Raw genomic sequence first — 24,488 nt, 5'->3', positions numbered from 1 at the left:
ATCTTCCCGTGCTGTTGTGTGCAGTTTTTTGTCACCCGAAAACAAGCGAATCGCCGCCAAAGCAGCAGCACCTATTTTTAAAAATGAAATTAGCCATAACCCAGCGCACACCAGGAGAGAGCGAGAGAGAGAGAGAATCGACGGTGAGGACCGTGCGGAATGATAGTGTCGTCGGCGCGCGGGATGATTACGACGACACCGCGGATGAGACAATCGTTTTTTCGACGGCCGTTTGATGACTGGTGACCGAGTGATGAGCACCGTGACAGCGGCAGGATCTTCGATCTGATGGGAGGAGGATCAAGCGATGGGAGTCGCACTCGCGTGGAGAGCGCGCCAGTTAATTTCCTGGGTTGGGTGGGACTTGTTGGTTTATTTCGTTGCCACTTTCGAGCGGTTACCTAAGCACGGTTGCTGCTGCTGCACGGACCGCTTCTGGGAATGATGCGTAAATAATCGAAATCATTCTGTTTTTTTTGTTGGCCCGTGAAACGGCTGCACGTGTGCAGGGTGGCTGTGCTGGGTGGCGTAGTAGCGTGAACCCACACAGCCCAATTACTGTGTTTCGTAACTCTCGCGGTCTTGCGGCCATGAACGCCAGAGGTTCATCGCTGGCACGGCTCTTGCGCGCCTGAGATGCTCCGTGGCTTTTGAGAGAGAGGGTTCACCGAAGCGAGTTCCTCAACCTCAATCGGGGGAGGGGAAAATGCAGGAGCAATAGACGGCAAGGGCCATGTGCTGCTGACTACCACCGGCGCGAACAGGAAGGCCGCGCGAAACGGCGGATCCTCTGGCGCTTTTGTGGCTTTCACCACGCGAATGCCACCTGCGATTCCACCTCCGTGTGGCATGGTCTGTAGTTCCGCCAGTTCTTTTTCGCCAAAAGCTTCGCCAAGCGTCGCAAGAACACATTCGGGGAGAGATTTCATTTGATTTGCAATGCAATAATGGCCTATCGTGCGGCCGCCCCCGGAGGAAACCGACTTTTGCCGTTTGCAGCTCAGAAAACTATGCGAAAACTTGCAGATCGCAGTTCCCCAATATTGAAATTCCTTCTCCGAAATGGAGCGAATTGCTCGTTGCCGGGTGCATTATTCTTTCTGGCCGACCAAATTCAGACTTCTCGACTCCCTCCCCCATCTCGGCCGGAAGGTGAAAGGTTAACATACCACATTACATTAAGCTGTGATAAGTAAAGTTTCTCTCCGGGAGCTGCTCGTCCAGGACGACGGCACGGCACCCGAGCAAGCCTCGGCGTCGTCCTAGTCCTCGTCGTTGTCTGGTGCATTATGTAAAGTTATGCATTTTATGCAATTATCGTTCGCCACACGTTGCGGTGGCGGCGGAACCGTTTGCTAACAATTAAGTCAACTTTTCTCCTGAGTTCAACTTTAATCAAATTGAATGCAAATAAATTAGAATTTTGGTCTCTCTGGAGGTCGCACAGACGGAGGAAGGCTAAGGATATTATTACACGTTGGTCATTTGACTTTCAAATGGTTTCGAGACTCATCATCCGGCAACACGAATACTTGTTCCGGTTGTTGTAAAGTGTGCATTGTTGGAGCTTCGGTTAAACTTGTAGCGATTTAACCAGTTCTACTTTTGGAGAACCAATGGTTCGAATCGAAACGTTCCCGACCATGCCTTCAAGCAAGGTGCACTCTGGAACGCCCCATTAGAGATTGTCACGAGAGCAAGAGAAATGAAAGTACGAGAGCGAGAGAACCCAAATAGGGTCCCCTGCGATACGGAGTTATTGTGTAACTGTTTTGCTCCACCGTGACCACGCCGGATGGATGTCGGAAATTATCCTAGAACCCCAAACCAGCGAGCCCAGCGAAAAGAACATAACCTACATTATTCTCTCCCTGGCAGAGCCGTGGCGGCTGTGTCCGGCTTCCAGGAACTCGGGCCTGTTCGCCAACCGCAAACGCGAGACCGTCGAGCTTCGTCAAATCGATATTTGCTCAATCGGTAAAGATTTCGGGCTCTCAGGAGCAGCGTGTTACGCCGGATGCGGATACTGGCCAAGCGAGTGACACGAGTGACAACGACACACTGTTCCACTGTTCGATTTCCATCATCAATCGGGCCTGGTCCGGGTGGTGGGTTGTGCCTGAGTTATCCGTCGTCTGGGCGCATGAACTTCTCGGGATCATTTCCGGTCCGGTCGATGGTCTCTCCTCTGTTGCTGATGGAGTATATCCGATATATTCCAATAGCCAAGCGAGCGCATTTTTCTTGCAACAGCAACCGATAACATTGTAAATCGTTTTTGGAGAACATGCACACTCCTTGGAGGACGTTTCTTCGTGCCGTTATCAAGGGGTTGCTGTTCGGTAACCCACACAACAATAACCGACCACAGCATATCTTATCGTGCGTGCGGACGTACGATAATGGTAATCTGTCGTACCACCGACGAACGAACCACGGTTTCCATCCAAATACTGCGCTCTATTAGTAGCAGAATCTAGAGTTAGAGTAGCTCCACTGTCCCGACGCACCGAAGCGGAAACTCCTGCCAGTGGCAGCCCGGCAGCGCCGACGACGGAGACTGTTTCGGGTAATTAGATTTAGGCATCTAATTCGCCGCCGCAGTTGATGGATTGTCTTGCACAGGGATTAAAGGGTCTTCTGTGGCCGAGCCGGGAAAGATTCCGTAAGATGATACGGAACCCCGGCTTTGGGCTCGTTCCCTTTTTTTGCGCCACGCTACACTGTTGATAAAGTTTCGGTATTTTGAGATTATCCGTAATGGGTTAGATTATTTAAAGGCTTGCTTACTTTTCCTTCGGTGGCAACGGGATCCGGACTGCTCGAGATTAGTGGCCCAAGATCTCTTGGGAGTTTGTTTTTCCACCCATTCCATATAGTTTCGATGTAATTTCGAGGAAAGGATCATCTTCTGGGACAGCGCGGGGCTAAAACTTTTGTCCCTACAACTTCTTTTCTAATTTGCGAAATGGCACCAATTCGTATGTTGTGCTGCTTAGGCTTAAGACACTTAATTTTCCGAGGATTAAAGGAAAAAGGTCTGCGGATGAAAGCATATAAAAATAAAGATTAAACAATTCTTTTTAATGTATGAATGGATGGGCAAATAGTGAAGCGTAGGGATATCTTTTATGGCGAGCCTTGGTGTGTTGAAAAATTAAACAGCGATCCTGTAGATAACAATGTCATTGGCAATGGCTACCATCATCATGATTGGCTCATAAAATTAGAAATGTTTAATTTTTTTATGTCTTATAAATGAAGAAACAATGTCAATGCAGCGTGAGAGGCATATAATGAAATCCTCAAAGAAGCAAACCCGTTCGACAGACGTGTGTCCATCGTGCTGTTTGGCGGAATCACAACACACGGAGGATCGCGTTTTCCATTTGACGACAATTAAAAATAGTCTTTCGTGCAAATCCCGTAGCGGGTTTTTGCTACACAATGAGTTGTTGCGAGAATCACAAAACCTTCGCTATCGTGCCCCCGATGGACGACGCGAGAGTTGTTCGGACCGGCCGTGTGAAAGGTGACGAAAGGCGGCTCAGAAACGTTCATTGCGCTGCAGAAGATGAAGTGCAAAAAATTAATCCACAACATTCTCGAGGCCAGCCTGCACTCACATACACAAACACTTACAAACCACAAATACACACAACGTCGCCGGACAACGATCGCGCCCCATCTAGAACCAACGCGCCAAACGGTTCTTAAATTAATTCAAACAGCGTTTATTATCAAACGGTGGGTCCTCGGCAGCGCGGGGGATGCTGTCCTCTTGGGAACAGTAGGGTTTTTTTTTTAAAATTTCTGATTTTCTTTCTACATTATTTCCACCCATCACCGGTGCCGCCCGCTGGCGCACCACTTGTTGTTGCGCGTCGAGCAAGTGACAAAGTTGGTTCTCTTCTTGGTCCATTTCTTGTTAGTGAAGCCAAACGGTGAAAATTCACCAGCAGACATTGCGCGCACCATTATCCAACTGCAACGAGCGACGATGACGACGACGGAAAAAAAGGTAGCAGAGGAGAGTCCGTCACTTTGAGCAGCGGATTTTCCCTGCAATTGCAATTCGGAAATTCAATTTCGAAACGTTCTCGGATCCGCCAACCGTGATCCGGCCCGGGGAGCGAAGAAAGGCCTTTCTTCTTGTTCTGATGAATGTTTTCCGTCTCGGGGCATTTTTCTTAAATTTCCCTTTTCCAACAACGGGCCCGGCGGCCCACAGGATGATGTGGGACGAAAAAAATCCTTTTCGACGCGTTTTCGCTTTTCATTTTCTGTGTCAGTATCAATCACCGACACTTCCTTTCGGCCGTTTCATCTCTTTCGCTTCTTGCAAAATTGCTCGAGACTTGAAAGTTATTTTTGCCCTCTCGCGCGGGATCGGGGATTAATAATGTGCCTTAAAACAATTCCGGTTAGAAGCGGGTGCGATGTGTAGCAAAGAGAGAGAGCATATTTTTATTGCGTGCGTTCATAAATTTCCGTCGAGCGTTTTGTTTTCTTGCTTCTGGCGAAAAGGTTGGTTTGTCACACGCAATTTTTGAAACACATACCGCGTTCCGATCGCGAATCCATCGGCGGTGTAAGGATGAGGCTTCACAGTCGGGTCGGACATTGCGCTGCGCGTGCCCGGTTGCGAACCGGAAACGGATGGCCGGTTTCAAAACTTCTCCTTCATTATTACAACTTCATCCCATTCGTCATCGTAGAAGAAAGAGATTTGCTTGCGCACGGGCTTTTGCGTAACCTTTTGCTGCCCACAAAGGTTTTTCCTGATAAAACGTATCCGGATCCGCGGAACCGGAAGACTGGCGGGAGCTAAGATAAGAAATAATTCATGTAATTTATGTCACACAATGGTGGCGCGTAGTAGTCGCGAGGTCGCTGGTAAAGTTTCCTTTTTTTGTGCCCAATGAACATAATTGGTCCTGTAATCGTTAATTTAAATGTCGCAAACACGTGTCCACTTAAAATGAAATGCCATTGGTACGAATTTTTTCATTTATTTAGTTCGAATGATTCAAGTAAATAAATCAATTAACGGGTAAAGGTTAGAGAACCATTCAACCGGCTGACGTGTCCTGCTTGTGGGGGGGTTTGCTCACTATCAGCTCAGGAGACAAAGTCACCAAGCCAAACCGTGGATCGCGTGAGAATTGACGGCGGAAGCAGACGGACCGACGACGATCTGCGACCGCCGCGGCCAACGTGAAACGTTAGCGGCAAAATTTCACCTCTCACACAGTAGAGCCTGTCGGCCGCGGATTGATCCGGTTTTTGGTGCGCGAAGATACCTTGAACCGGACGCGGCCGGCCGGGCTTTCTGCTGGCGCATAGAGATTGGATGAGCGCGACGGAAGAAAACACGCCGCGATCGGCTCGTATCGCTAATGCATGTGTGTGCGAGTATGTCGACGGATAGTAAACGGAAACGCCTCAAACAGCAGATCGATAGGCTTATAGGTTTTTCTGCGAAGGCATCATTTTTCATTCTTTTATTTGAAAAGATCCACAGGATGGCAATCAAGGTTTTGCGGAAAGGTGCTAATCTACCCCGTTGCATTTGATCTTAAAGCGGTGACCTCAATCAATCACACGCATGGATGATATCGGCAACGCACACACACATCGATAATTGATCTACGATCAGAGCGATCGCCGAGATTGGTTCGTGTTGTGCGATCTCGCAGGAATGCGACAGGCATCCATGTAACGAGCTCGCGGGCGCGTGCTACACTTTCCACCTTCTTTGCGTGTGTGCGTAGTAGTGCATATGTAGTGTGGCCGGGTGCGTAGCCCTCAATCAATGGGGAATTCTCCGCGAGCATATGTGTGCGCGGTGTTAGAGCAGCCCTACGCCAGCACAACGGTCGTGTGGCCCGCGAAAGAAAGTCCGTCTTCGATCCGTTGCGTGACTGAGAGCGGTCCTTTCACTTTTAGTACACTTGATCGTGCGCCGCACACGTTTATCGTTGTGAGACCGCGCGAAAATCGATTGGCACGCGTCTCGTTCAATCGACACAATCATCATCATCATCATCGATGGCTTAAACAATTTTGTACGATCACCATCAAAACTAATGACGCACGCCATTTGCGTACTCCAATATTAACCTTCCTATTTATTTCGTATTCAATTTTCTGCAAAAACGGTTAGATTTCGAGTCGACGAGTAATCAAAACATAATTAAAGAGAGCGCAAGCATCATTGGAACGACTGAGCCGCCGTCGCCGGGAAATATGGCCGGAAAATACGGTTTTTATCCCGTCCACAGCAGCCTGTATGTTGTGCTGCTTTCTTGGCTGCCTGAGGCCCAGCAAATCTTGTCACTTTTCTTCGCTTGGACTACGAAAAACAAATAAAACCCGATGCCCGGGTTTTGTGTGCCACCCTCTGGCAATGACGGTACGAAAGTGCGCTTCCGGGGGGGGCTGCACGGCTACAAAGTTCACCGGAAGGATCAGGAATCAAGCGAAAATTGGGGCGGCCACCCCCCCGCGCAAAGCGACAGGTCAGGCGACGCTGTGGCAATTAAATTTTCATATTTTATGCTTCGACTTTTTCTTCACTGTCTCTGTTTTTCTCCCGCCATGGCGCATAGCTTCCCCCCGGAGGGGAATATTGGAAGGTAGTGGTTTATTAGTATCGTTAAAAAGCCTCACTCGAGCACAAAATAAAACGATCATTTCGTTACGGTGGAGGGAGAGGCAACAGTCTGTGCCGCTTGATGTGTCCCTGGCGCCCCCGGAGTCCTTTCGGTCTCTTGAGAGTTTTCCTACCTTTCCTGATTTTATTATGGACCCATCCCGCCTGCGAGTCCCGACCACCACCATCCGGCAGCGGTTGCCGCAAATTGTAACCTCTTCGTCTCGAAGGGCGCACCCGGCTTCGAGTTGAGCCCTTCGAGGACGGGGCGGTGGGGTCGAATCTGCGTGTAGCGTTGGCAAAACGCACGGGGCGCACAAAACTGACAGGGAAATTCTGTAACGTTTTTTTTTATCGGCGGCGGGGGGTTTCACTACGGGATTTGGCGTTAAACGACGCATTTTATGCAACGCGGAAAGTTGATCATTTCGGTTGGTTTGCCGTAGCACCCGCCCGGGTTTGTTAAATTAAAGTAAACTCGTTAATAAGCGCGTCAAGCGAACTCGTTTCCGAAAAGAAGGCGAAAGAAAGTTCCACATTCTATTCGTGACGCGTTTTGGCAAAAGTAAGCTTCTGCTTTATAATTTCAAAGGTTTCACCTGAAATCAATTCGAAAAAATGTGTGAGATCAATTCAGCAGACAGTCGGTTTTGATTCACAATTGTTAATAATATTTATGAAGATCGTAAGAGTTAACCAAGTGTAACGTGCACTGCACTATGACACATCATAGTACGCTGGTCGTGGGCATAGTGAGCTATGTATGAGCACACCTTTCCCACTCACTACTCACCACTCGCCTCAACGTGGTGTTTTTGTACAGGGTGCATAATCATGACAGAACCTATTAAATGTTAAACAGTTATGCCAAAAAAATAAGATCATTAAATGTTTAAACATGTTGACAAAGGAACAGGGTATAGAATGCCGTTTATTGACAATTCACTCGGAATACAACATCGATTGCAGACAGAAGTCCTCAAGCCTATTAGTGAAGAACTGGGGCTTCGACTGAGACTGGCCTATTTTGGAAAGCTCCTCATTAAGGGATAGTGTAAACCACCAATGGTGGTCAAATTCTGGCGAGTCTCCATTATCGGTTGGTCTCCCAAAAACTCTGCCCCGTGATGGGGTGAAACATGGTGCCATTATAGCGCGTTCGTTGTTACATTGAAATTTAAATGTCTTTGCGATGGGCTAGTTGAACACAAAATTCACATTGTAAATCGCAACAGCTTCACAGTGAAGTTAACCTACTCTCACCAAGCCTATCTTCAATGCAGCCTATCCATAATCTATTTTCTCACAAATTGCCAAAAATTTTAATAGCGCAAAACCCAAGCTCTGCCTCCGGGGAAGCATGCCGTGCCGCATTCCATTTACGAACCACGATTCCACCATGATTCCACGTCGATCAGCAGGAGCATTTTGTGGCCCTGCAAACATTTAACAAATAACAAAAAAACAACATAAAGCTGCGTTCATCGATTTACTACGTGCAGTTGTGTGAGTGTTTGGTTATCGAACATATGCTCACCACCGTGCGTGCGTGGCACGGTGTGGCCAACGGCAGCACGATGTTGAAACGGGTCGATCGGTCGGGAGGTGTGTACCTGTTCCGAGCGAGGTGCAGGCTTATGGACGTTGTTTATGCTGCCTTTCTTAACTTTCTTTCTCGCTCGTCGAGGTCGGTGTTTGGTGTTCGAGTTGCTGTTGCTGGACTTTTACTTTCCTCCTGCCCTTAATCCCCTGTCCACAGCACCATTAACGCGGTGTATGCTGCAGTGAAGAGGCCTCTCTCTCTCTATCTCTCGGGGTCCCTCCGCGGTTCGTTCGATCAAGTCCCCTGGGGGCAACCTGCCCTCGGGGAAGTTGCAACAATGGTAGAGGGGACCACTGTTAGAGGTATATAAGATGAGTGATTTTTTTCGTTTCTTTGTTGCTTCTACACGAAACACGTAATATTCCCTTTTAAAGCTCACTTTCTTCTGCGCGCGTAGTGTTGCGCTGTCTGAAGCGTCGTCGCTTTGTCGAACATCTTGTTCGTATATTTGTTTGTCCCATTATTTTTCCCCTTTTTGCTTAAACCACCGTTTGATGCGTGGCACACGTGGCTTCCCGTACTGCAAAAGGGTGGTTTTAATGATATTAACCTACAGAGACAGAGAGAGAGAGCGAGCGAGTGGGCATGTTGCACGCCCGCAGGCGCTTTTTCGGGTTTTGCTGAAAGGAGGGACTTTTTCCATTCGCTTGCGCGTTTTGCATCCCACTTTTTTATGAGGTCCCACCAACCTTTTTACGTGCCCTATCTGCGCGTTCTATCAGCCAACAATCCTGGGTACTGATCGCATTTTTTACGCCTGTGCCTCGGAATGCAATTAGAAGACACCCACCGTCAGATAACCCTCTCTCGGTCGGTTGCGGGAGGCCATTTCCACTGCTTGCACGCGGCAAATGTGGGCCGAGTTGGCTGAAAACAGGATAATTCACCGCACGCGCCTTTCACATTACCGAAGCACATTAGGTGTTTGGGTGACATAACAAACGAAAAGAAGAAAAAAAGCGATCTAAAATAAAGGAAATTACCTTCCACAATTTAAGTGGAACTGTACGCCCTTTCAGGGTGCAGATCGCCGCCGCCTGGTGCCACAAGGATCAGCCACAAGCAAAAAGGCTCCGCTCGGAGTAATGGAAAAAAAACCGGGCAAGATAAACATCGGGACGCGCTTCTTGCGGGGGGGCAAACAACAGCAGCCAGCAGCCTGAATGTGAGGCTGGCTGTGCCAAAGTGCCCATCCCAGAGTGGCGGGGGCCATCGCTTTACATTTTCCCTTCCCGCCTCCACGACGGGGGCGTCTGTTTGTTGTTCACCTCTTTTTTTGTGAGCCTCCGGCCGCCGGTGGGCTGTGAAAATTGCGTTCAGAAAATGTCCCCATGGACACGGAACACAAAGACGGAGGAAAGAAAGAAGGATACACAATAAGAATGTGTTGGGGCACTGTGAGCTACGAGGATTCGCAGCTCTTCAGCGGGCGGCGAAAAACTAGCGAAAAACTCAATCTAGGAGAGAACGACAGAGAGAGAGAGAGAGAGAAGAGCGAAAGTGGAATAAGAATGATGTCTGCCAAATAGCAAACTAAACTGAATCCGTTCATAGGAAATTCCAACACAGAACGAGTCGCTTCGTCCTACGAGAAACCCCCTCGCTCTAGTACCCATCGGCCTGGGGTAGTAATGGACCCAGGAGGGGACGACGAAGGACGCACTAAAACCCGCATCCTTTGGCCTTGCGTTAGGAAAAAGAAGAAAATGAATTACCACCATCATCATCCGTGGCATCAGCAAACCAGACCAGACCAACCACCAGCAAGCCCCGAAAACCGTTCGCACGGATCGGAACCGGATTCTCTCGGTTCCGAAGCTGGAGGGGGGTTTGGGTGCCGGTGGAGTCCGCCGGAGAAGGGTATTTCCTGCGACGTACCGGCACCGAAAATGTTTTCCCCAGTTTTTCCTCAGCACACACAGACCGTATCGCGATGCTACGAGGCAGCATAACACAGGCCATAACTTTATCGCCGGCAACGGGCAGCAGCTTAAGGGCCCCGAGCCGTGCGTATGAAAGAGAGGCAAAATGATAAGCATAAACAGTAAACGCGGGTCGCGAGGGTAAGATGTAGTGTCTCCCACAGCACCGTGAGCCACCGCTTCGGTGCTTCATGTAATTTTCTTTCAATTTTTCCTCGCCACACTGCAGCCCACGTGGGCAAATCTGGCCAGGAAGGACACAGTGCTAGTGCTAGCGGATGGTGGCGCCCGATAGAGCGCTTCGCGCGTTGACCGTTACTACCTTGGAGAGCTTAGAACGAGCCGTCTGAGAGGCTTTCCCAGAGCGGGAGAGCGAGCGAGAGACTGAACAACCGTGAAACGACCACGCTGAGCCCATGGTCTTCTTCAGTCCCGTGCGTCTCCATGGTTTTGGGGTGAAAATGGCAAAAGTTACATCTCGTGGAACGCACCAGGCACGTGGCGATAGCGACATACAGCGTGCAAGCGAGATAGAAAACGAAGGCAATGGAACTTGGTCCTTTAGTGTGGCAGTCCCGTGCTGAGACTCGCCTTCCCTTGTTCCTTGCTTTCCCGACGAGAAGGCTCCAGGATGTTGGGATAGCTTCACTCTCGCTCGCTCGCTCTCTCTCGCACTCTCGCTCTTTCCGGTGGGCTGGTTTTAAGTATCGATTTTTCCCGGCAAACACCGGCAGTGGACCCCGACCCTCGACAGACCGAAACGGTGCCGGGTAACATACTTTTAACGTGCCATAATCGATTCTGCCACGTCCCGGGAAAAGGGCAATTACTTAGGCCAAACGGCCTGGCCCAACAAAGACGTGGCCAAAACGAAACGACCGAGGCCACAGTGGGTTAGTAGAGTCCTCTCTCTCTCTCTCACTTCCTGTCTCCTGAAGCCAACCCAGTGGGCCTAAAGAAGAAATCCCGTTGGCCAATGTGTAGAGACTCGTTCCGCGTGGCTGTCTCTGGTTCGGGGATCAACGAAGGATCGCTTCCTTTTGCCCAGTTCTCGACTCATAATTTATTATCCTTTCACCATCGGGGCACGCTGCAGCAGCGAGTCAAACCGGGCCGCTGGAAGGAAGGTCTTCAACCGTTGATGATTTACCGTGTTTCGGTTTCGTGAAAAATCGTTCAAGACCCATTTTCCACCACTAGAAAGAGAGAGAGAGAGAGCGAGAAGGGATGGCGGGAACCATTTTGCGAACTGACAAAAGTGACCACTTCCGGCGACACACTCTAATTGGCGCTCGAACTCTCAAGCTCTTTCTTGCAAATCTCGGGTGTTTCGGGTGTTCCGAAGCAGCCAGCCTCCGGCTGGGGCGACGTCCTTGCATGGCGAAAGTCAAATCTCGCACAATTAGTGGACCACCGCCCCTCCGAAGGGCGCCGGCCAGAGTGTGAAAATGGATTAAGCTCGGCCCGGTGCATTGGTGAAAAATTAAAAGCTCGCTTCGCCCGCCCAGCGTCGTGTCACGATGAATTATTAACATTCGCCATTCGTGGAGCAAGCGAAAATAAGCGCGCGGCCGTGTGTGTCAGGATCAGGACCGCGACCGACTCGTTCGCTTGGTGCCATTTTATGATTTCCCAGTCCCACCGAACCTCCAGGACCGGGGGGTCTCATTCTTATCCATTCTTTATCGCGTGGAAGAAAATTCGATTTGCATTTACCGGTCGCGTGGTCGCGTGGAGCTGGTTCGCTCCGTGTCGTCCCGGACCTGGGCTTTTTCGTGCGCTCTGCTGCCCCTGACAGCTGATGAAGAAAAATTTGCCGCCCCGGGGTTGCGCGGTCGCGGTCGCTCGTGCCCCAGTTCCAATTTGTGATAATTACTGTAAGTTTTGCTTTTTTGCTGCTCTTTGCTGCCTCGTTCAATTAATGCGTTCTTACGGGCATTAAACGGGCAGCCAGCCAGCGGGCGTTTACTGTAAATTGGAGTTTTTATCTGCATGATAGATCAAAAATCGTTCCTCGCTATTGTTTCGCAATTTTTCGATCAAAGCGTTATTCGATTGGTCGGCGGTTGCCCACGGGGGAAAATAAGGGCGCCCAAATCGGGAAGCTCGTCGTTTCCGTTGCAAAAGCCAATAAGAAAATTACAATACCACCCGTAAATTGCGTAACGCACGCGGCACTGAAAAGGTTCTCCTAATTGAACTGTTTTGATAAGTAGTGTTGGAAAGTGTTAGCCGATGACGATCTATGCCGAGCCGTTTAATAATTCTCTGATTATCGCACAAGCAAATTAGTTGCTATCGGCGTTTATTTCGGAAAATAATTAACTTTATTCGTAAACTGCCTGTAACGGCCATCTAGGACATGCAACAATTTTTCCTACAGAAATCCACCACACTTTCCATTCTAACTCCAATTTGATCGCGATCGGTGGCCCTTCGTGAGTCTGCTATTCTCCTACGATCATTTGGCCTAGAACAGGTCATTTTCAGGTCGTTCCGATCGATGTCCATGCCGAAATGGATTATGAAATTTCAAATAAGCATTGTATTGTAAGGAATTGGATTGTAAGTAACTTTTTGACAATGATCATTGTACCTTGTTCGACAATGTCGCCAGACTTTTGGTTCAGTTTATGACGCATATTCAGTCATATTTATAGATATGCTGCTAAGCTAACCAATTTCATTAATCAAATAGCGGTAGTTGATGAACCCCGTTTGAAATGAAACAAATACAGATCCGAAGATTCAGAGGCATTATATGAAATCGAATTTTCAGAAATCTGATAATGTGTTCTGAAGGAGGATTTGAGGCATTTTCAACGGGAAAGAAGTTTATTATCTGAGTTGTTAAGACTTGAAAAACCAAGCTTCTGAGTTAGGCACGTTCTTCAACTTACTATAGGCGGATATTTAGTGAAAACTTAATTGTTTTGAGTTCAAAAGCATTATAAAAGCCATTTTCTTTATGCCATGCAAATTTCTTTGAGCAATACAGATGGCCGTTGCTGTTCTATAATGTTTTCTAAAAAATTTGGCAACGTTTGCGATACGTTTCAAGATGGCCGAAATTATGTTGAAAAGATAAATGCCAAGCGATTAAATTAAATTCACATGACGCTAAGCAGACGCTGAGTTGATTTCCTAGGGTCCTGGATCACTGCTTGGGCAGGAGAAAAAAGAAGAAGGAATAATTCAGCAACAACTACTCGTTAGTGGCATATAAGTTCAATCTGCGAACTGCGATTTTTCTATATTGTGAGCATAGAAATGGCAAGAAAGCAAATATTCTCAACTAATATCTAATCTGTGGTTTTAGACCAATGAAAATTGCTGAGTTTAGAAAGATCAAAATGAACAATCAAAGTTAGCTTTGCAAAATTATCTCACTGTCAGTGCTTCGATTGGAATTGTTGTGAGTGAATTGTTTTTTCGTGTATCAAAAGCATAAGCGCTATGTTAAATGAGGTACTAGAAGTGTCCTTTATTGCATTGTTCCACATTTTAATACAAACAAAATCCGCCCGGAACACGCTACGCTACTGTTGAAGATCACTGTTCATTGTTCCCGACCAAAGTTTGGTCATCCTGTGTTGAAACATGGACGATGATGGTGCTGCTCCTGGCAGCAGCAGCAGCGCAAAAACTGACGGCTTCAGGAAATTAATACAACGGATCGCGCTAAATATTTATGGCAAGTTATTTACTGGTGCTAGCTACACCTTTCCTACAAGCGACGGTCACCCGCGGAGCGGCGTGGCCATATCTGGGGCAACTTTCGGTCGGAAAACTTTCGCAGGTATCCTTCAACAACAATTTAACAACCGGGAGCCGGGAGCCGGGTGGGGTCGGCAGGACGACGATGGCGCGTAAACCGGTGAGGCGTAATTTTGATTTGCCTTTGCCACGATGAGTCGATGGCGTAGGGAAAAGTTTTAGCTCCTGCGAAGCCCGTAAAAGTTTCCGCTCAAAACGGCGCACCGGAGACTGGCGTTCGGATCCGACACGGGCCGAGTACCCGGGGCTTATCGGTGTGGCCAACCGACCTAAGCTCTCCCGCGGTGGCTGGTTCCTTTGAACAGTTTCGGTGTCCGGATCCGCAGAAGTTCACCTACTGGGCCGGCTAATTCCTTAAATAAATAATCGCGCAATCCGTAAGTTGTTCGGGATGAGCGGGGAACCGTGTGTTCCGCGTGAATTGCATGTGTTTTTGGTGGTCAAAACAGCACACGGTGGCCTTGCGGATCGTTCTCCGATCTCTCGCACACGGTGGATGAGTGAATAAATTTTTAAAATTTTCATTTAGCCACCATCCAACATTTACTTTTCGATTCCACCGCCCAGAGGGCGGCGAGCGCACTCCCGTTTCGTTCAATAAAGTTACAGATTGATTTGATTAGACCCGACCGGGCCACATCACTGTTATCTGTTCTGGGCCGCCGTTGGCCGCTCGAAGATGCCAGAATCCAGCATTGGTCGATACTGGTGAAGCGAGGCCACACTAATTTCATGTGGCTGACATGGCGGGCAACGAGCCCCGCCTTGCGTTGCCGAGCTTCCGGTATGTTCCGATTTCCGAAATCGATCGGCCACGCGCGTCGAGGCCCCCGGAATTGAGTGGCGCGCCGCGCATACGTTTATGAATAATTCATGTCTCATCTCCGAGGGATGCTGTGGTGACCGCGGAGCTGCGCGCGCGGTGCCGGAAAATTCAAATGGTGCCATTTTCAATCTGCTCGCCCTAGTTGGGCCGCCGGCGCCGTTTTGTTTCATTTTTTTTCGGGACGCGCTTTTTCCGGTTGCTCCCGTGCCCTCAAGGACGCGACGCCGATGAGGCGCGGTGCTTCAAGGACCTCCGCCGTGGCCATCGTCATAATAATAACAATTCGATCGTTGGGCCACCACCACCCCATCGTTAGACGAGCGGACGGAGGGTGGTCAGTCCTGTGTATGATCCATGGCTCCAATTTTCATTTTCCCCATCCCGGTAATTGTTTGTTGGGGAAAATTCCATTATCGACCTGCCGCACAATGGGGGCTACATTAATGGGCGCTTGTGGTTCGGCTCCGCACACTCCGAATTGGCTGGCTCTGTCTGCTCTCGGTCGCTTCTACCAGAGAAGCACCATCGAACGGTGTGTGTACCACGGATGAACCGAGAACGGCCAACGTGGGGCGGACTAATATAAATTAAAATGAAACCTAGACAGAACCTACGGCGGCTGGATGATGTTATAAATATATCAGGCATGGCAGCATGATGGGCCCTACATTTATGGGCTGCCGACCAGCAGCCAGCCAACCGGCCACCCAGTTGTCGTTCTCCGTTGAACGCGCGCGCCGTTTGCTGTGGAATGAATTTAAATGCTCTACATTCAGGCGAAGAAGCGCAACCCAGGAACGGTAGTTGATGTCCATCACCGCCTCCAAGAGAGCAACCCCAGACTCCCTGAAGCCGGAAGAACAAGCGAATTCATTATAAACGCTTAGTTTTCAGATACGCTCCCCAAAACGAGCCGTCTTCAGACACACAGTATCTTCGTGTGCGCTGGTGCGGAGCTCTCGGGAATGATGGCTCAAGACAATGCGCGCGAAGCCCAGCTGGCCGGAGAAGCGAAGAGTGGCCTAGAATTTATACTACGGGTCCGTAGTTCTTCTGGCCAATGGCGGGGAGGGGCGTCGTTCTATTTCTGTAGGTGTAGGCCGCGGCAGCATCTCTCACTCGTAGACACTGCCGGGCTGTTCAATAAGTTTTTCGGTTCACAATTTTATGGTTAGAAATACACTTCATTATTCAGTATGGCCTCCCTTGAACATCAATACACTTGTTCCAAGGAGATTCCAATTGATGAATTCCATCCTTGAAGTGAGAAATTGGAAGGGTTTCAAAATACGTTTCCACAGCCGTTATGTCCTCATCATTCGATGAAAAACTCTTTCCACTCATGCATTTTGTAAGGACTGGAAACAGCTGGAAGTCGCTTGTCCTGGTGAAAGATGATTTCGTTTTTCTGCAAACCGGGTCTTTTTCACGATTTTTTTTCTTAAGCTGGTTTAAAAAGTTACTCTAAAATTAAAAATTTATTGTTTTACCACTTTGCAAGTAATTCACAAACCAAATTTCATGGATTATCATGGCGGATCCATGGACATGAATTCTTTTAGGAGCCGAAAGACCAGGTTGACAACACTCTTTAGTCTCTTGTATCAGGATCATGGTGATAGACCCAACTCCCTCAGTTAAGAGTGCTTATATACTTTCGACATTCCTTCATAAATTTCTTTTGCGAAAAGCAGAAAAAGGGAAATCAATCTCTGCACGCTAGTTGATTTTTCCCATTGTAGAAAATTCTGTGACATATCGATACTAAGTAGCTTGTATTCAAATAATGGATTGACAGATTGAAATGAAACTTCACATGCGTTAATGTGAAGAGTGCATCAACATAACAAAAATAATTAGGCTCGTAGCCTTCTGAACCGCAAAACTTATTGAACACCCCAGGATGTCTCTCTGACGTCGCAGTCGTCGTCGTCGTCGGCTGCTGTAGTGAAACGGCTTCTTCGTGGCCTCCATCAGAGGGAGCTACTCTGGGGCACCCGGCTATAATAGAAAAGGCACACAATTGATGAGGCGTAGCTCTCTATGCAGGGTGGGTGGAGTGTAAAAACGAAGGACTTTCCCGGCCCCAACAACATATCTATTAGTTGGAGTGTTTTTCTTTTAAAAAGAATGACTTCAACAACACCAGCCAACGGGACAGAGAGAGAGAGATCAAAATTCTAGGCGACGTTGTCCCGTCTTCGCGCGTGAGCTGTGGCGTGACCACATCTGTTCCGAGAAGCATCGATCGAGTCCATAAAGTGCCTATGGGACAGATACACCACCGGGCCCATCCCGCGTTGCTGGAGCAGTTGGTTTGGGTTGATTGGAAAATGGAGGTTGTTTGGGTTTCCTGCTGCCGCCGGCTGTGCTATCTACCGAGCGGGGTGGACCTCCTAGCACTGAGGACCGACGTAGCTTTTGTGTATCGTGCGCCAAACATTAAAAATGCACACATACACACAAACATACAGACCATTAAACGAGGCTCGATCACAGCAGTCGTGGACATTGCAGATACAGGAGGCTGGCCACAGATTGCCGGACACAACTTTTCGGGCCAGTCTGGCTCGCTTGGGTGACTCCTGCGGAGTGCAGCGATGCAAATTAGAGAGCCCTCTGATTGATGCTCCGATCCGAGGCTTCTCGCCAACCTGGAGCGGCCCACGTGGAGGTCATGGTTTTTATCGGGTATATCAGCGACGGGGGAAGTCTGTGACCAAAAACCAAAACAAGGACCTCGGTGAACAAGCCCGGCACTGTTTGCCGCCGCCACCGCCACACAATCGATCGATTGTGGGTCGTTTATTTATTGGTAAACTCTCCCGTCTATTGGCCCACCCGTCTCTCCTGGCGGGTCCTTTTTGGTGTGCTGCGGGTGGACCGGTGCCTGGTTCTGTGTTGCTGCTGTGAGGAGGTTTTTCGGTCGAAAGCGCACCCGTAACTGTCCTTGGGCCCGGTTTTTTTTTGTTGAGGTTATGTGTCCACCGTTGATGCGCGATGATGTGGCGCCCAACGCAAGTCTGGAAGACCAGTCTGTGCTGCTAGCACAGCCACAGCAGCCACTCTCCAGGGAGATACGGTGACCCAGTTATTGCACAACCGCCCGATTGTCGATTCTTGGCTGGCGGCACCCAACGCAATGGGCTTTCCTGCACGATTTACCGGGAACCGTGCCCTGGAAGCTGTGCGGAGTATAGTATCCTCCGGGCCTCGGGAATCTGGAGCCGAGCCTGTTCGCGTTTGTGCCCGACTGCCTGCGGTGCCTTAAACGCAATTAGTGTGACTGGACCGGTGACTGGAGCTGTGGCAAACATACGGAGGGGGGCGTGTCGAGAACTTTCGAAACCAACCAAGCGATGGCAACTTTTGTCGAAGAATTCGTGTCGTGTCCTTTTCAGCGCGTGTCCTGTTCGAGGGTCCTTGGATGAAGCCGACCGACCCACACAGAGTCTTGATTAGCTATCGGTGTGAACGCGCGTGTGTGTTCTCCGTCGGGTGTAGTTTAAACTAAATTTGGGTTCCTTACGGGGGCTCCTATTTGTTAATTAGTGGTCCCTCCTAGAGAGGGATCTAGCATCTACGAGGTTTCTTAATTGGACCAAGCCACTTTAGCAATGCAATGATGCGATCGATCTGAGGGCTAAGGATGCCACCGGGAGTTTTTACGTCACTAATAGAGGAGTCAAGCAGCTTCAGCACTGCTTACCTCGGTTTCAATTGCTCGCACCAATTTCTCAAGAAATTAGGAGTGAAATTTTCAATCTTCAAAATGACCAATTATGTAATGTCTAGGATATAAAAACACTATTTAATGTGCAAATCAATTAGCCATGAGTAGTTTTAATATCAACCATAACAACGTCGAAAAAGTGTTGTTTCAATAACATTTTCGAGGGCATGAGTAGCTGGTTTCAATATAGTACTCAAAACTTGGAGGTCCGATCTTAACTGCTTTTTTTTCGTGAGAACCCAATCTCGCTCAGAATTAACTTACTTCGTGTTTGCAAAAGAAAAGGTGATAACTGCTAACTTGCCATCAGCGTTTCTAAGCACGGATATTTCGATCGTCTTCCACATAATCGAAGATGGCCTTGATCGCAACACACGAGATGTTATGGTGAGCATGAAATTTCTTCAATGGATAGGAAAAACTATTTATCTCCTTTACTTTGGACGTGGCCATTTACCATTTCGTCGCCCTATCGACGTAATTAAAATGTTAAACAAACAAAGCAAAAACATAACTTTGAACGTCCATTACTTGCGGCAAAACCAATCGAAAACCAATCAAATGTATTCAGTTAGAAGTGTTTCTGTACACAAATCCTTGCCTTGGTAAACAAAAAGAGCCAAAGGCTGTCTCAAAACTACGACATCGTTCGCGAGAACCACTTTTCTTTGAAAGACTTTCAAAAAGCAACATACCGGCGGAACCGTCTCGATTGTGAGGCGACAGCTGTTTTATGGCCATGGGGGAACCTTTTACTAAGATCTTAGTAACCCTTGATTACTACACACGCATCACGCTCTATGAAATGTCACCTTCCGTTGCACGATTGAGAGAAATCATTTCTTAAGTTTTCAGTTCTACGTTGCGGTCCCACCGGTTCTGTTCTTTGTTTTTTGCCAAACCTTTAACTTCCAGCAAAGTCCGACTCACAAGTTCTCGTGGAGCACCACCAGACGATGTTGTGTGTTGCGTTGCCCTAGGCACGTTGTGAGGACTTCCGACCCGTGCCATTGTTTCAGCTGCTGACACCGCCACCTACTAACTGTGTTGCTTACCCGCGCGTTACCCGTTGTTGTTGTGTTGTGTTGCTTTATTGTTCCTGTTCTAGTTCTTGTTACCGTTGTCGTTGTTGTTGTTGTTGTTTTTACTATTGGTTTCCTTTTTTTATTCCTTCCTCCCGGCCCCAAAACACCATCACCACCGTCACCACCGTCACCACCGTCACCACCACCGCCACAACCACCGATGTCGGGCGCTTCATTCTGTGTCCCTGTGCGCGCAGTGATCGGGGCTTAGTGACGACGCAATCAACACGACGCTCCAGAAGAGAGGCGCCCTCAGACGCTGTGTGGAGTGACATCAAAGTTTCGTGCCCCGGTGGTAGTACCAGAGTGCCCTAGCGGAACCGGAAACGAGAGGACGAAACGGTGCACTCTTGGCAGCGTTGAAACAAAGCATCAGGGGGCCACACGGACGGACGATAGCAACGAGAGAGGACGACTTCCGATGGAAACTGTTCTGTGAGGCGCAAACCGAGAAAAGGAGGCCCAATACAATTCACGCTCGCGCGCGCCGACCAAAGACGACGACGATCCGGAGACCGAGCTGTTGTTGGTGGTGACTGTGTTGTTTTTACTGTTGTTATTGTTGTTTGCTTCCTCCACAAAACTGTCCTCCACCACCGGCGGAAGCAGAGCCCACTGAAGCAGCTACCAGTGTGTGCGCGCGCGTTTGTGTGCCTGTTGTAGGTTGTAAGCGCAAAAGTTTACCATTTTAGAGGAGAGAGCACGAAAGACTCCGACACACCGTGACCCCACGACCCGCACATTGTACGCTCCACGTCCATGACCCGTTAGTCGGTTAGACGACCCCCACAGGATAGACGCAGGAGCTGCTCTCGTCAGCGCGATCCTACGAATGACCTAAAGCAACCGGCGCAACAACAACGATCTGGTGTAGGAAGAAGTTCCCCGAGACTTTTCTACCGGACCCGCCAACGGAAGGACAGCGGGTTTCCCGCACATTTTGCACACACCCCGAGAAGGAAGCCCGAAGGGCCCACAGCCTCACCACGGATCCGTATCCAGCAGCACTGCACAAAATGTCCATCCCGAACCCGGCTGGACAGCTTGACGGGGCCTTGGCGGCGGCGGCCCCCAAGTACGGTACGCTGATACCGAACCGCGTCTTCGTCGGTGGCATCAGGTAAGTGCCCTGCCCGCGCCCTCTTCTCCAACAACCCACACACACCCCGTACCTTCGGTTCGTTCGGGCGCGGCCGCCGTTCCGTGCTTTTAATCCGTTGCGCGCGTTGCGTTCAAGTTCCAGTTGGCAGCTTTCCACCACACCACCACCATCCCACCGCCAAATTTGGTTGTTGTTTTGTTGTTGGTTGTGTCACACGTTGGTTTTACACGTTGGTTCTTGGTTTCAAGTTGGCGGAATCGCGGCGCTCGGGCGATGGGCCCTCGAGGCCCATCGACGCGCACGTCCCGTTTTTGTTGTGTTTGTAAATTTGCGTTTTCGTTCCATTGTTTCTGTTTTCGTCCCATACTACACACTTTTCTTTTTTAATGCCTTCTTAACACTTCTCCACCAACGATCGGTTTCGTGAGAGGATCGGTTTCTGTTTGGGTTCTAACCGTGTTCTGTGTAGAAGAAAAAATTCATTTACTTGTACTATAAAAAAACCCCACCCAACACCGTGTAATGGTAGCCTGCGTGGTCTGTACAATATTGGACAAAAAGGAAAAAAGAGTAAAACAACCACTCCAGAGTTAGCAAACTACACTCATTCGAACTGATCACCTGACAAAATGAAACAGAAACAACGTCGAAAACTAGTAAAACAAAAATGTGTAAAGTTCAAAGTGCAGCACCACAAACTATCGCTGCGGCCCAATGGAGAGTCAACGCAAAAACTCGGGCACCCGGGAACACATAACGCGAATCAAAAGCTGTGAAACGGCGGCAGCACGCGAATGGAATTCGCCATCCCAAATTGTCACATTCGCCACCCCCAATTTTCCTTATTCGTGCCCATCACCGGGCCGTTTCTCCGTTGTAGCGGTGACACAACGGAAGCGGAACTGTGCCGTCTCTTTTCGTCGTACGGCAACGTGAAATCGACGAAGATCATCGTCGACCGGGCGGGCGTCAGCAAAGGCTACGGTTTCGTGACGTTCGAGACGGAACACGAGGCACAGAAGCTACAGAATGACGTAAGTCCGGGGCCTGGGGCCTGCCACTTCATCGTGGAACACAATGCTCATGTTTTTTGGTCTTTTTGTCGTTCACCTAAAGTGCGATTGCATCGTGCTGCGGGATCGTAAGCTCAACATAGCGCCGGCCATCAAGAAGCAGACGATCTGTGCCACGAACGGGGCCGTCTACTACGCGGCGACACCGCCCACACCCGCGATCAACAACATCCCGATCGAGCAGTTCGCGGCCGTCTACCCGCCCGGTGTGCCAACCATGTACCCGCCAACGTTGCCGTACCAACCGTTCTACCAGTACTACAGTGTGCCAATGGTGAGTTCCTATGCCGACGCGCGCACGATCCGCGATCCTTCCGGTACATCGAGTGCGCACTAGTCGAACGATGTTTTCTATTTGGTACCTCTTCATTGCTTCTTTCCAACAACAACCGAATGTCCAAAATCCGTCTCCAACTTTGCGCGCGTCTCCGTTCAACATGCTGGTTCCCAATGCTTTCCCGCCACAGAACGTGCCCACCATCTGGCCTCAAAACTATCAAGGTGAGTAGTCGCTCATGACGCGAAAGAATGGGCACAAACTAGTGGTGTAAGCGGTGTATGAAATGCTGATTTTGAAGATAACAGATTTTAACATTATGTCGTGATGAAGATTTTACTGCTAAAAGCTTGGGTCAATACTACCTAAGGATAAGAATTATACTAAATACCTGGCAGCAAGAGCAATTGGAACCATTCACGGCACAGGAATTTGATCAACAAAGAGAACAACATTTTCCCAGCCATGATGCTTCAAAAAGTACATTAAAACTAACAATAAGTAGCTCACATTAAATTCGTTTTATCTTTCATTCGGACGGGTCACCGCTTTTCGGTTGACATCAAACTTACAATGCTCACTGCGTTTATGGTGTCGGGGTGTTTGTCGCTAACATTGTCTATTACAGCAAACTTTCACTATTTTCACTTACAATCGATCGGTGACTTCGTTAATCTAACGTCACTTTTCATTTCCCCAGGAATCTACCCGTGCTAAGCCAGCGGAGAGACCGGATGGTGCCGCATACAGAGCGACGTGTTCCAATCATAATAGATGAAGAGAAAGAGAAGAAAAACAGTTCGAGAGAGGGATGGAGTGAACATGTAAGAACAGAGTAGGCGATGCAGCAGCAGATACTTCTTGCGCCACATCGCGCGATATGAACCAGTTCCGGGACAGACGGAACTAAAAAAAAACTTATTTATTATCATGAGTAATATTTATACAAACCGGATGTATAGTAGAGAGAAAACGTAAAGGCAAAAAGAGATAACAATCTGTGTATAAAATTACGAAACCGGCGTGTGTGGAAAAGAAAACAAATCGAAAGGACACCATCAACGGGGGGCCACTGATGCAGCGCGTTCGTCGTGTGAGAAGGGCCCTATTCAAAAGCACACATATATGGCAAGTCTATTTTCAGTTCTTGCCCAGCGGCGTCCAACGGTGTTTTGGAAGCAACAAACTTTAAACATCGGCCTCAGATACACTACCAACGGAACTAAACGAAAAGTGAGTTGCTTGCCCAGCGTACGAATCGACAGGAAGCACGACTAGCACACGCGCTTTCGACGATCTCGGGGCACGTTGATGCTAATGGCCGACATCAGCCAGCGTCTTCTAACGCGAGGCGGGGCGTCAGTGGTGTCGCTCCACGCAAAAACACAAAAACCGACGATGATGTGAAGAAAAATTTCCTTCATTCTTTCACCTAATCATTTTCTTGGCCAACGAAAGCGAATCCTTTCGCTGCTGCGATCGGAGGCAAATGAACTGCATTGGTTTGTGACGTTATAATCACGCGTCGACCAACCGTGAGTAAGCGCAAATACAGATACCATCGGCACACAGCGGGATGCTGGAAATCTCGGCTTGGCGTGCCCGATCCCGAGACGACCGGTTGCGCAACAATAGCACATGCGAACGGGCGAGAGGGTAGTTTTTTTTTCGAGGAGCTGCCTGAGAGATAGAAGAGCTCCACCGCCTTTTGGTTGCCGCGAAACACACAAAAAAGTGGGAAAGACTCATCAAGCAAGAAGCGTCGGGACGATGTGCACGTTGTAGATTACAGTGGAAAAAATGATGTTTCATTAACGGTGTAGATGTTAAAATGTAACAAAAGTATACAGCATAAACACAGAAATGCGCGCACACAAACACATCATCATTTGCATTGCACACACTACTAACAATAGTGGAAAGTCATGATAGCAACAATGGGAGAACGCAATAAGTGGGATGAGTTCTCCTCGTTCGGCGAGGAGCAGAATATTGTAGGGCTTCGACAAAGGTGTAGAGACCCAAGACGCGTGGGCCATATCTGCCCCACATGATGAGCGAAACTGTGCTACGCGTTCGCCATGCTAGCGGGACAGGCCGGTACACTGCAAAAGCGCAAAACATTGTCAGCGCACAGTGGCCCGTTCCGAAAGTGGAACAAAAAGTGTTCGAACAAAAAGAAAAATGTTTAATGAAACTCCTCCATCACACCGCCAAGTGTGTGATGCTGTGTGATCCTTTGTGCTAATGATGAATGTCGCCAGCGCACATGGCAGGGCCATACAACGGGGCCTGACTAGAAACTCTTTACGTTCCCTTGAACGTATGGATAATTCAAAAAGGCGAAAGTTTTGCTCGTTGCCGTTTTAGGAGAAAGCGAAAAGAGCGCGAGTGACAAGTTATTATTCTAAATTACCGGCGAAACAAAATGTAAA

General features: G+C 48.8%; 1 protein-coding gene across 1 annotated transcript in view; it reads left to right on the top strand.

Moving 5' to 3' along the window:
• The window catches only part of LOC131212466 (protein boule), a 30,166-nt gene extending 6,864 nt beyond the window's left edge, over nt 1-23,302 (top strand). The window contains exons 2-6 of the mRNA XM_058206343.1: nt 19,799-20,721; nt 21,584-21,737; nt 21,820-22,048; nt 22,218-22,277; nt 22,754-23,302. Of these exons, the coding sequence (XP_058062326.1) occupies nt 20,618-20,721; nt 21,584-21,737; nt 21,820-22,048; nt 22,218-22,277; nt 22,754-22,770 (564 nt within the window). The 5' untranslated portion in view covers nt 19,799-20,617 and the 3' untranslated portion in view covers nt 22,771-23,302. The remainder of the gene's footprint in view (nt 1-19,798; nt 20,722-21,583; nt 21,738-21,819; nt 22,049-22,217; nt 22,278-22,753) is intronic.
• Nucleotides 23,303-24,488: the final 1,186 nt, after the last annotated feature.

Source organism: Anopheles bellator, chromosome 1 (assembly GCF_943735745.2).
Source record: "Anopheles bellator chromosome 1, idAnoBellAS_SP24_06.2, whole genome shotgun sequence".
Classification (NCBI taxonomy): Eukaryota; Metazoa; Arthropoda; class Insecta; order Diptera; family Culicidae; genus Anopheles; species Anopheles bellator.
This window is presented reverse-complemented; position numbering and strand designations above follow the sequence as displayed.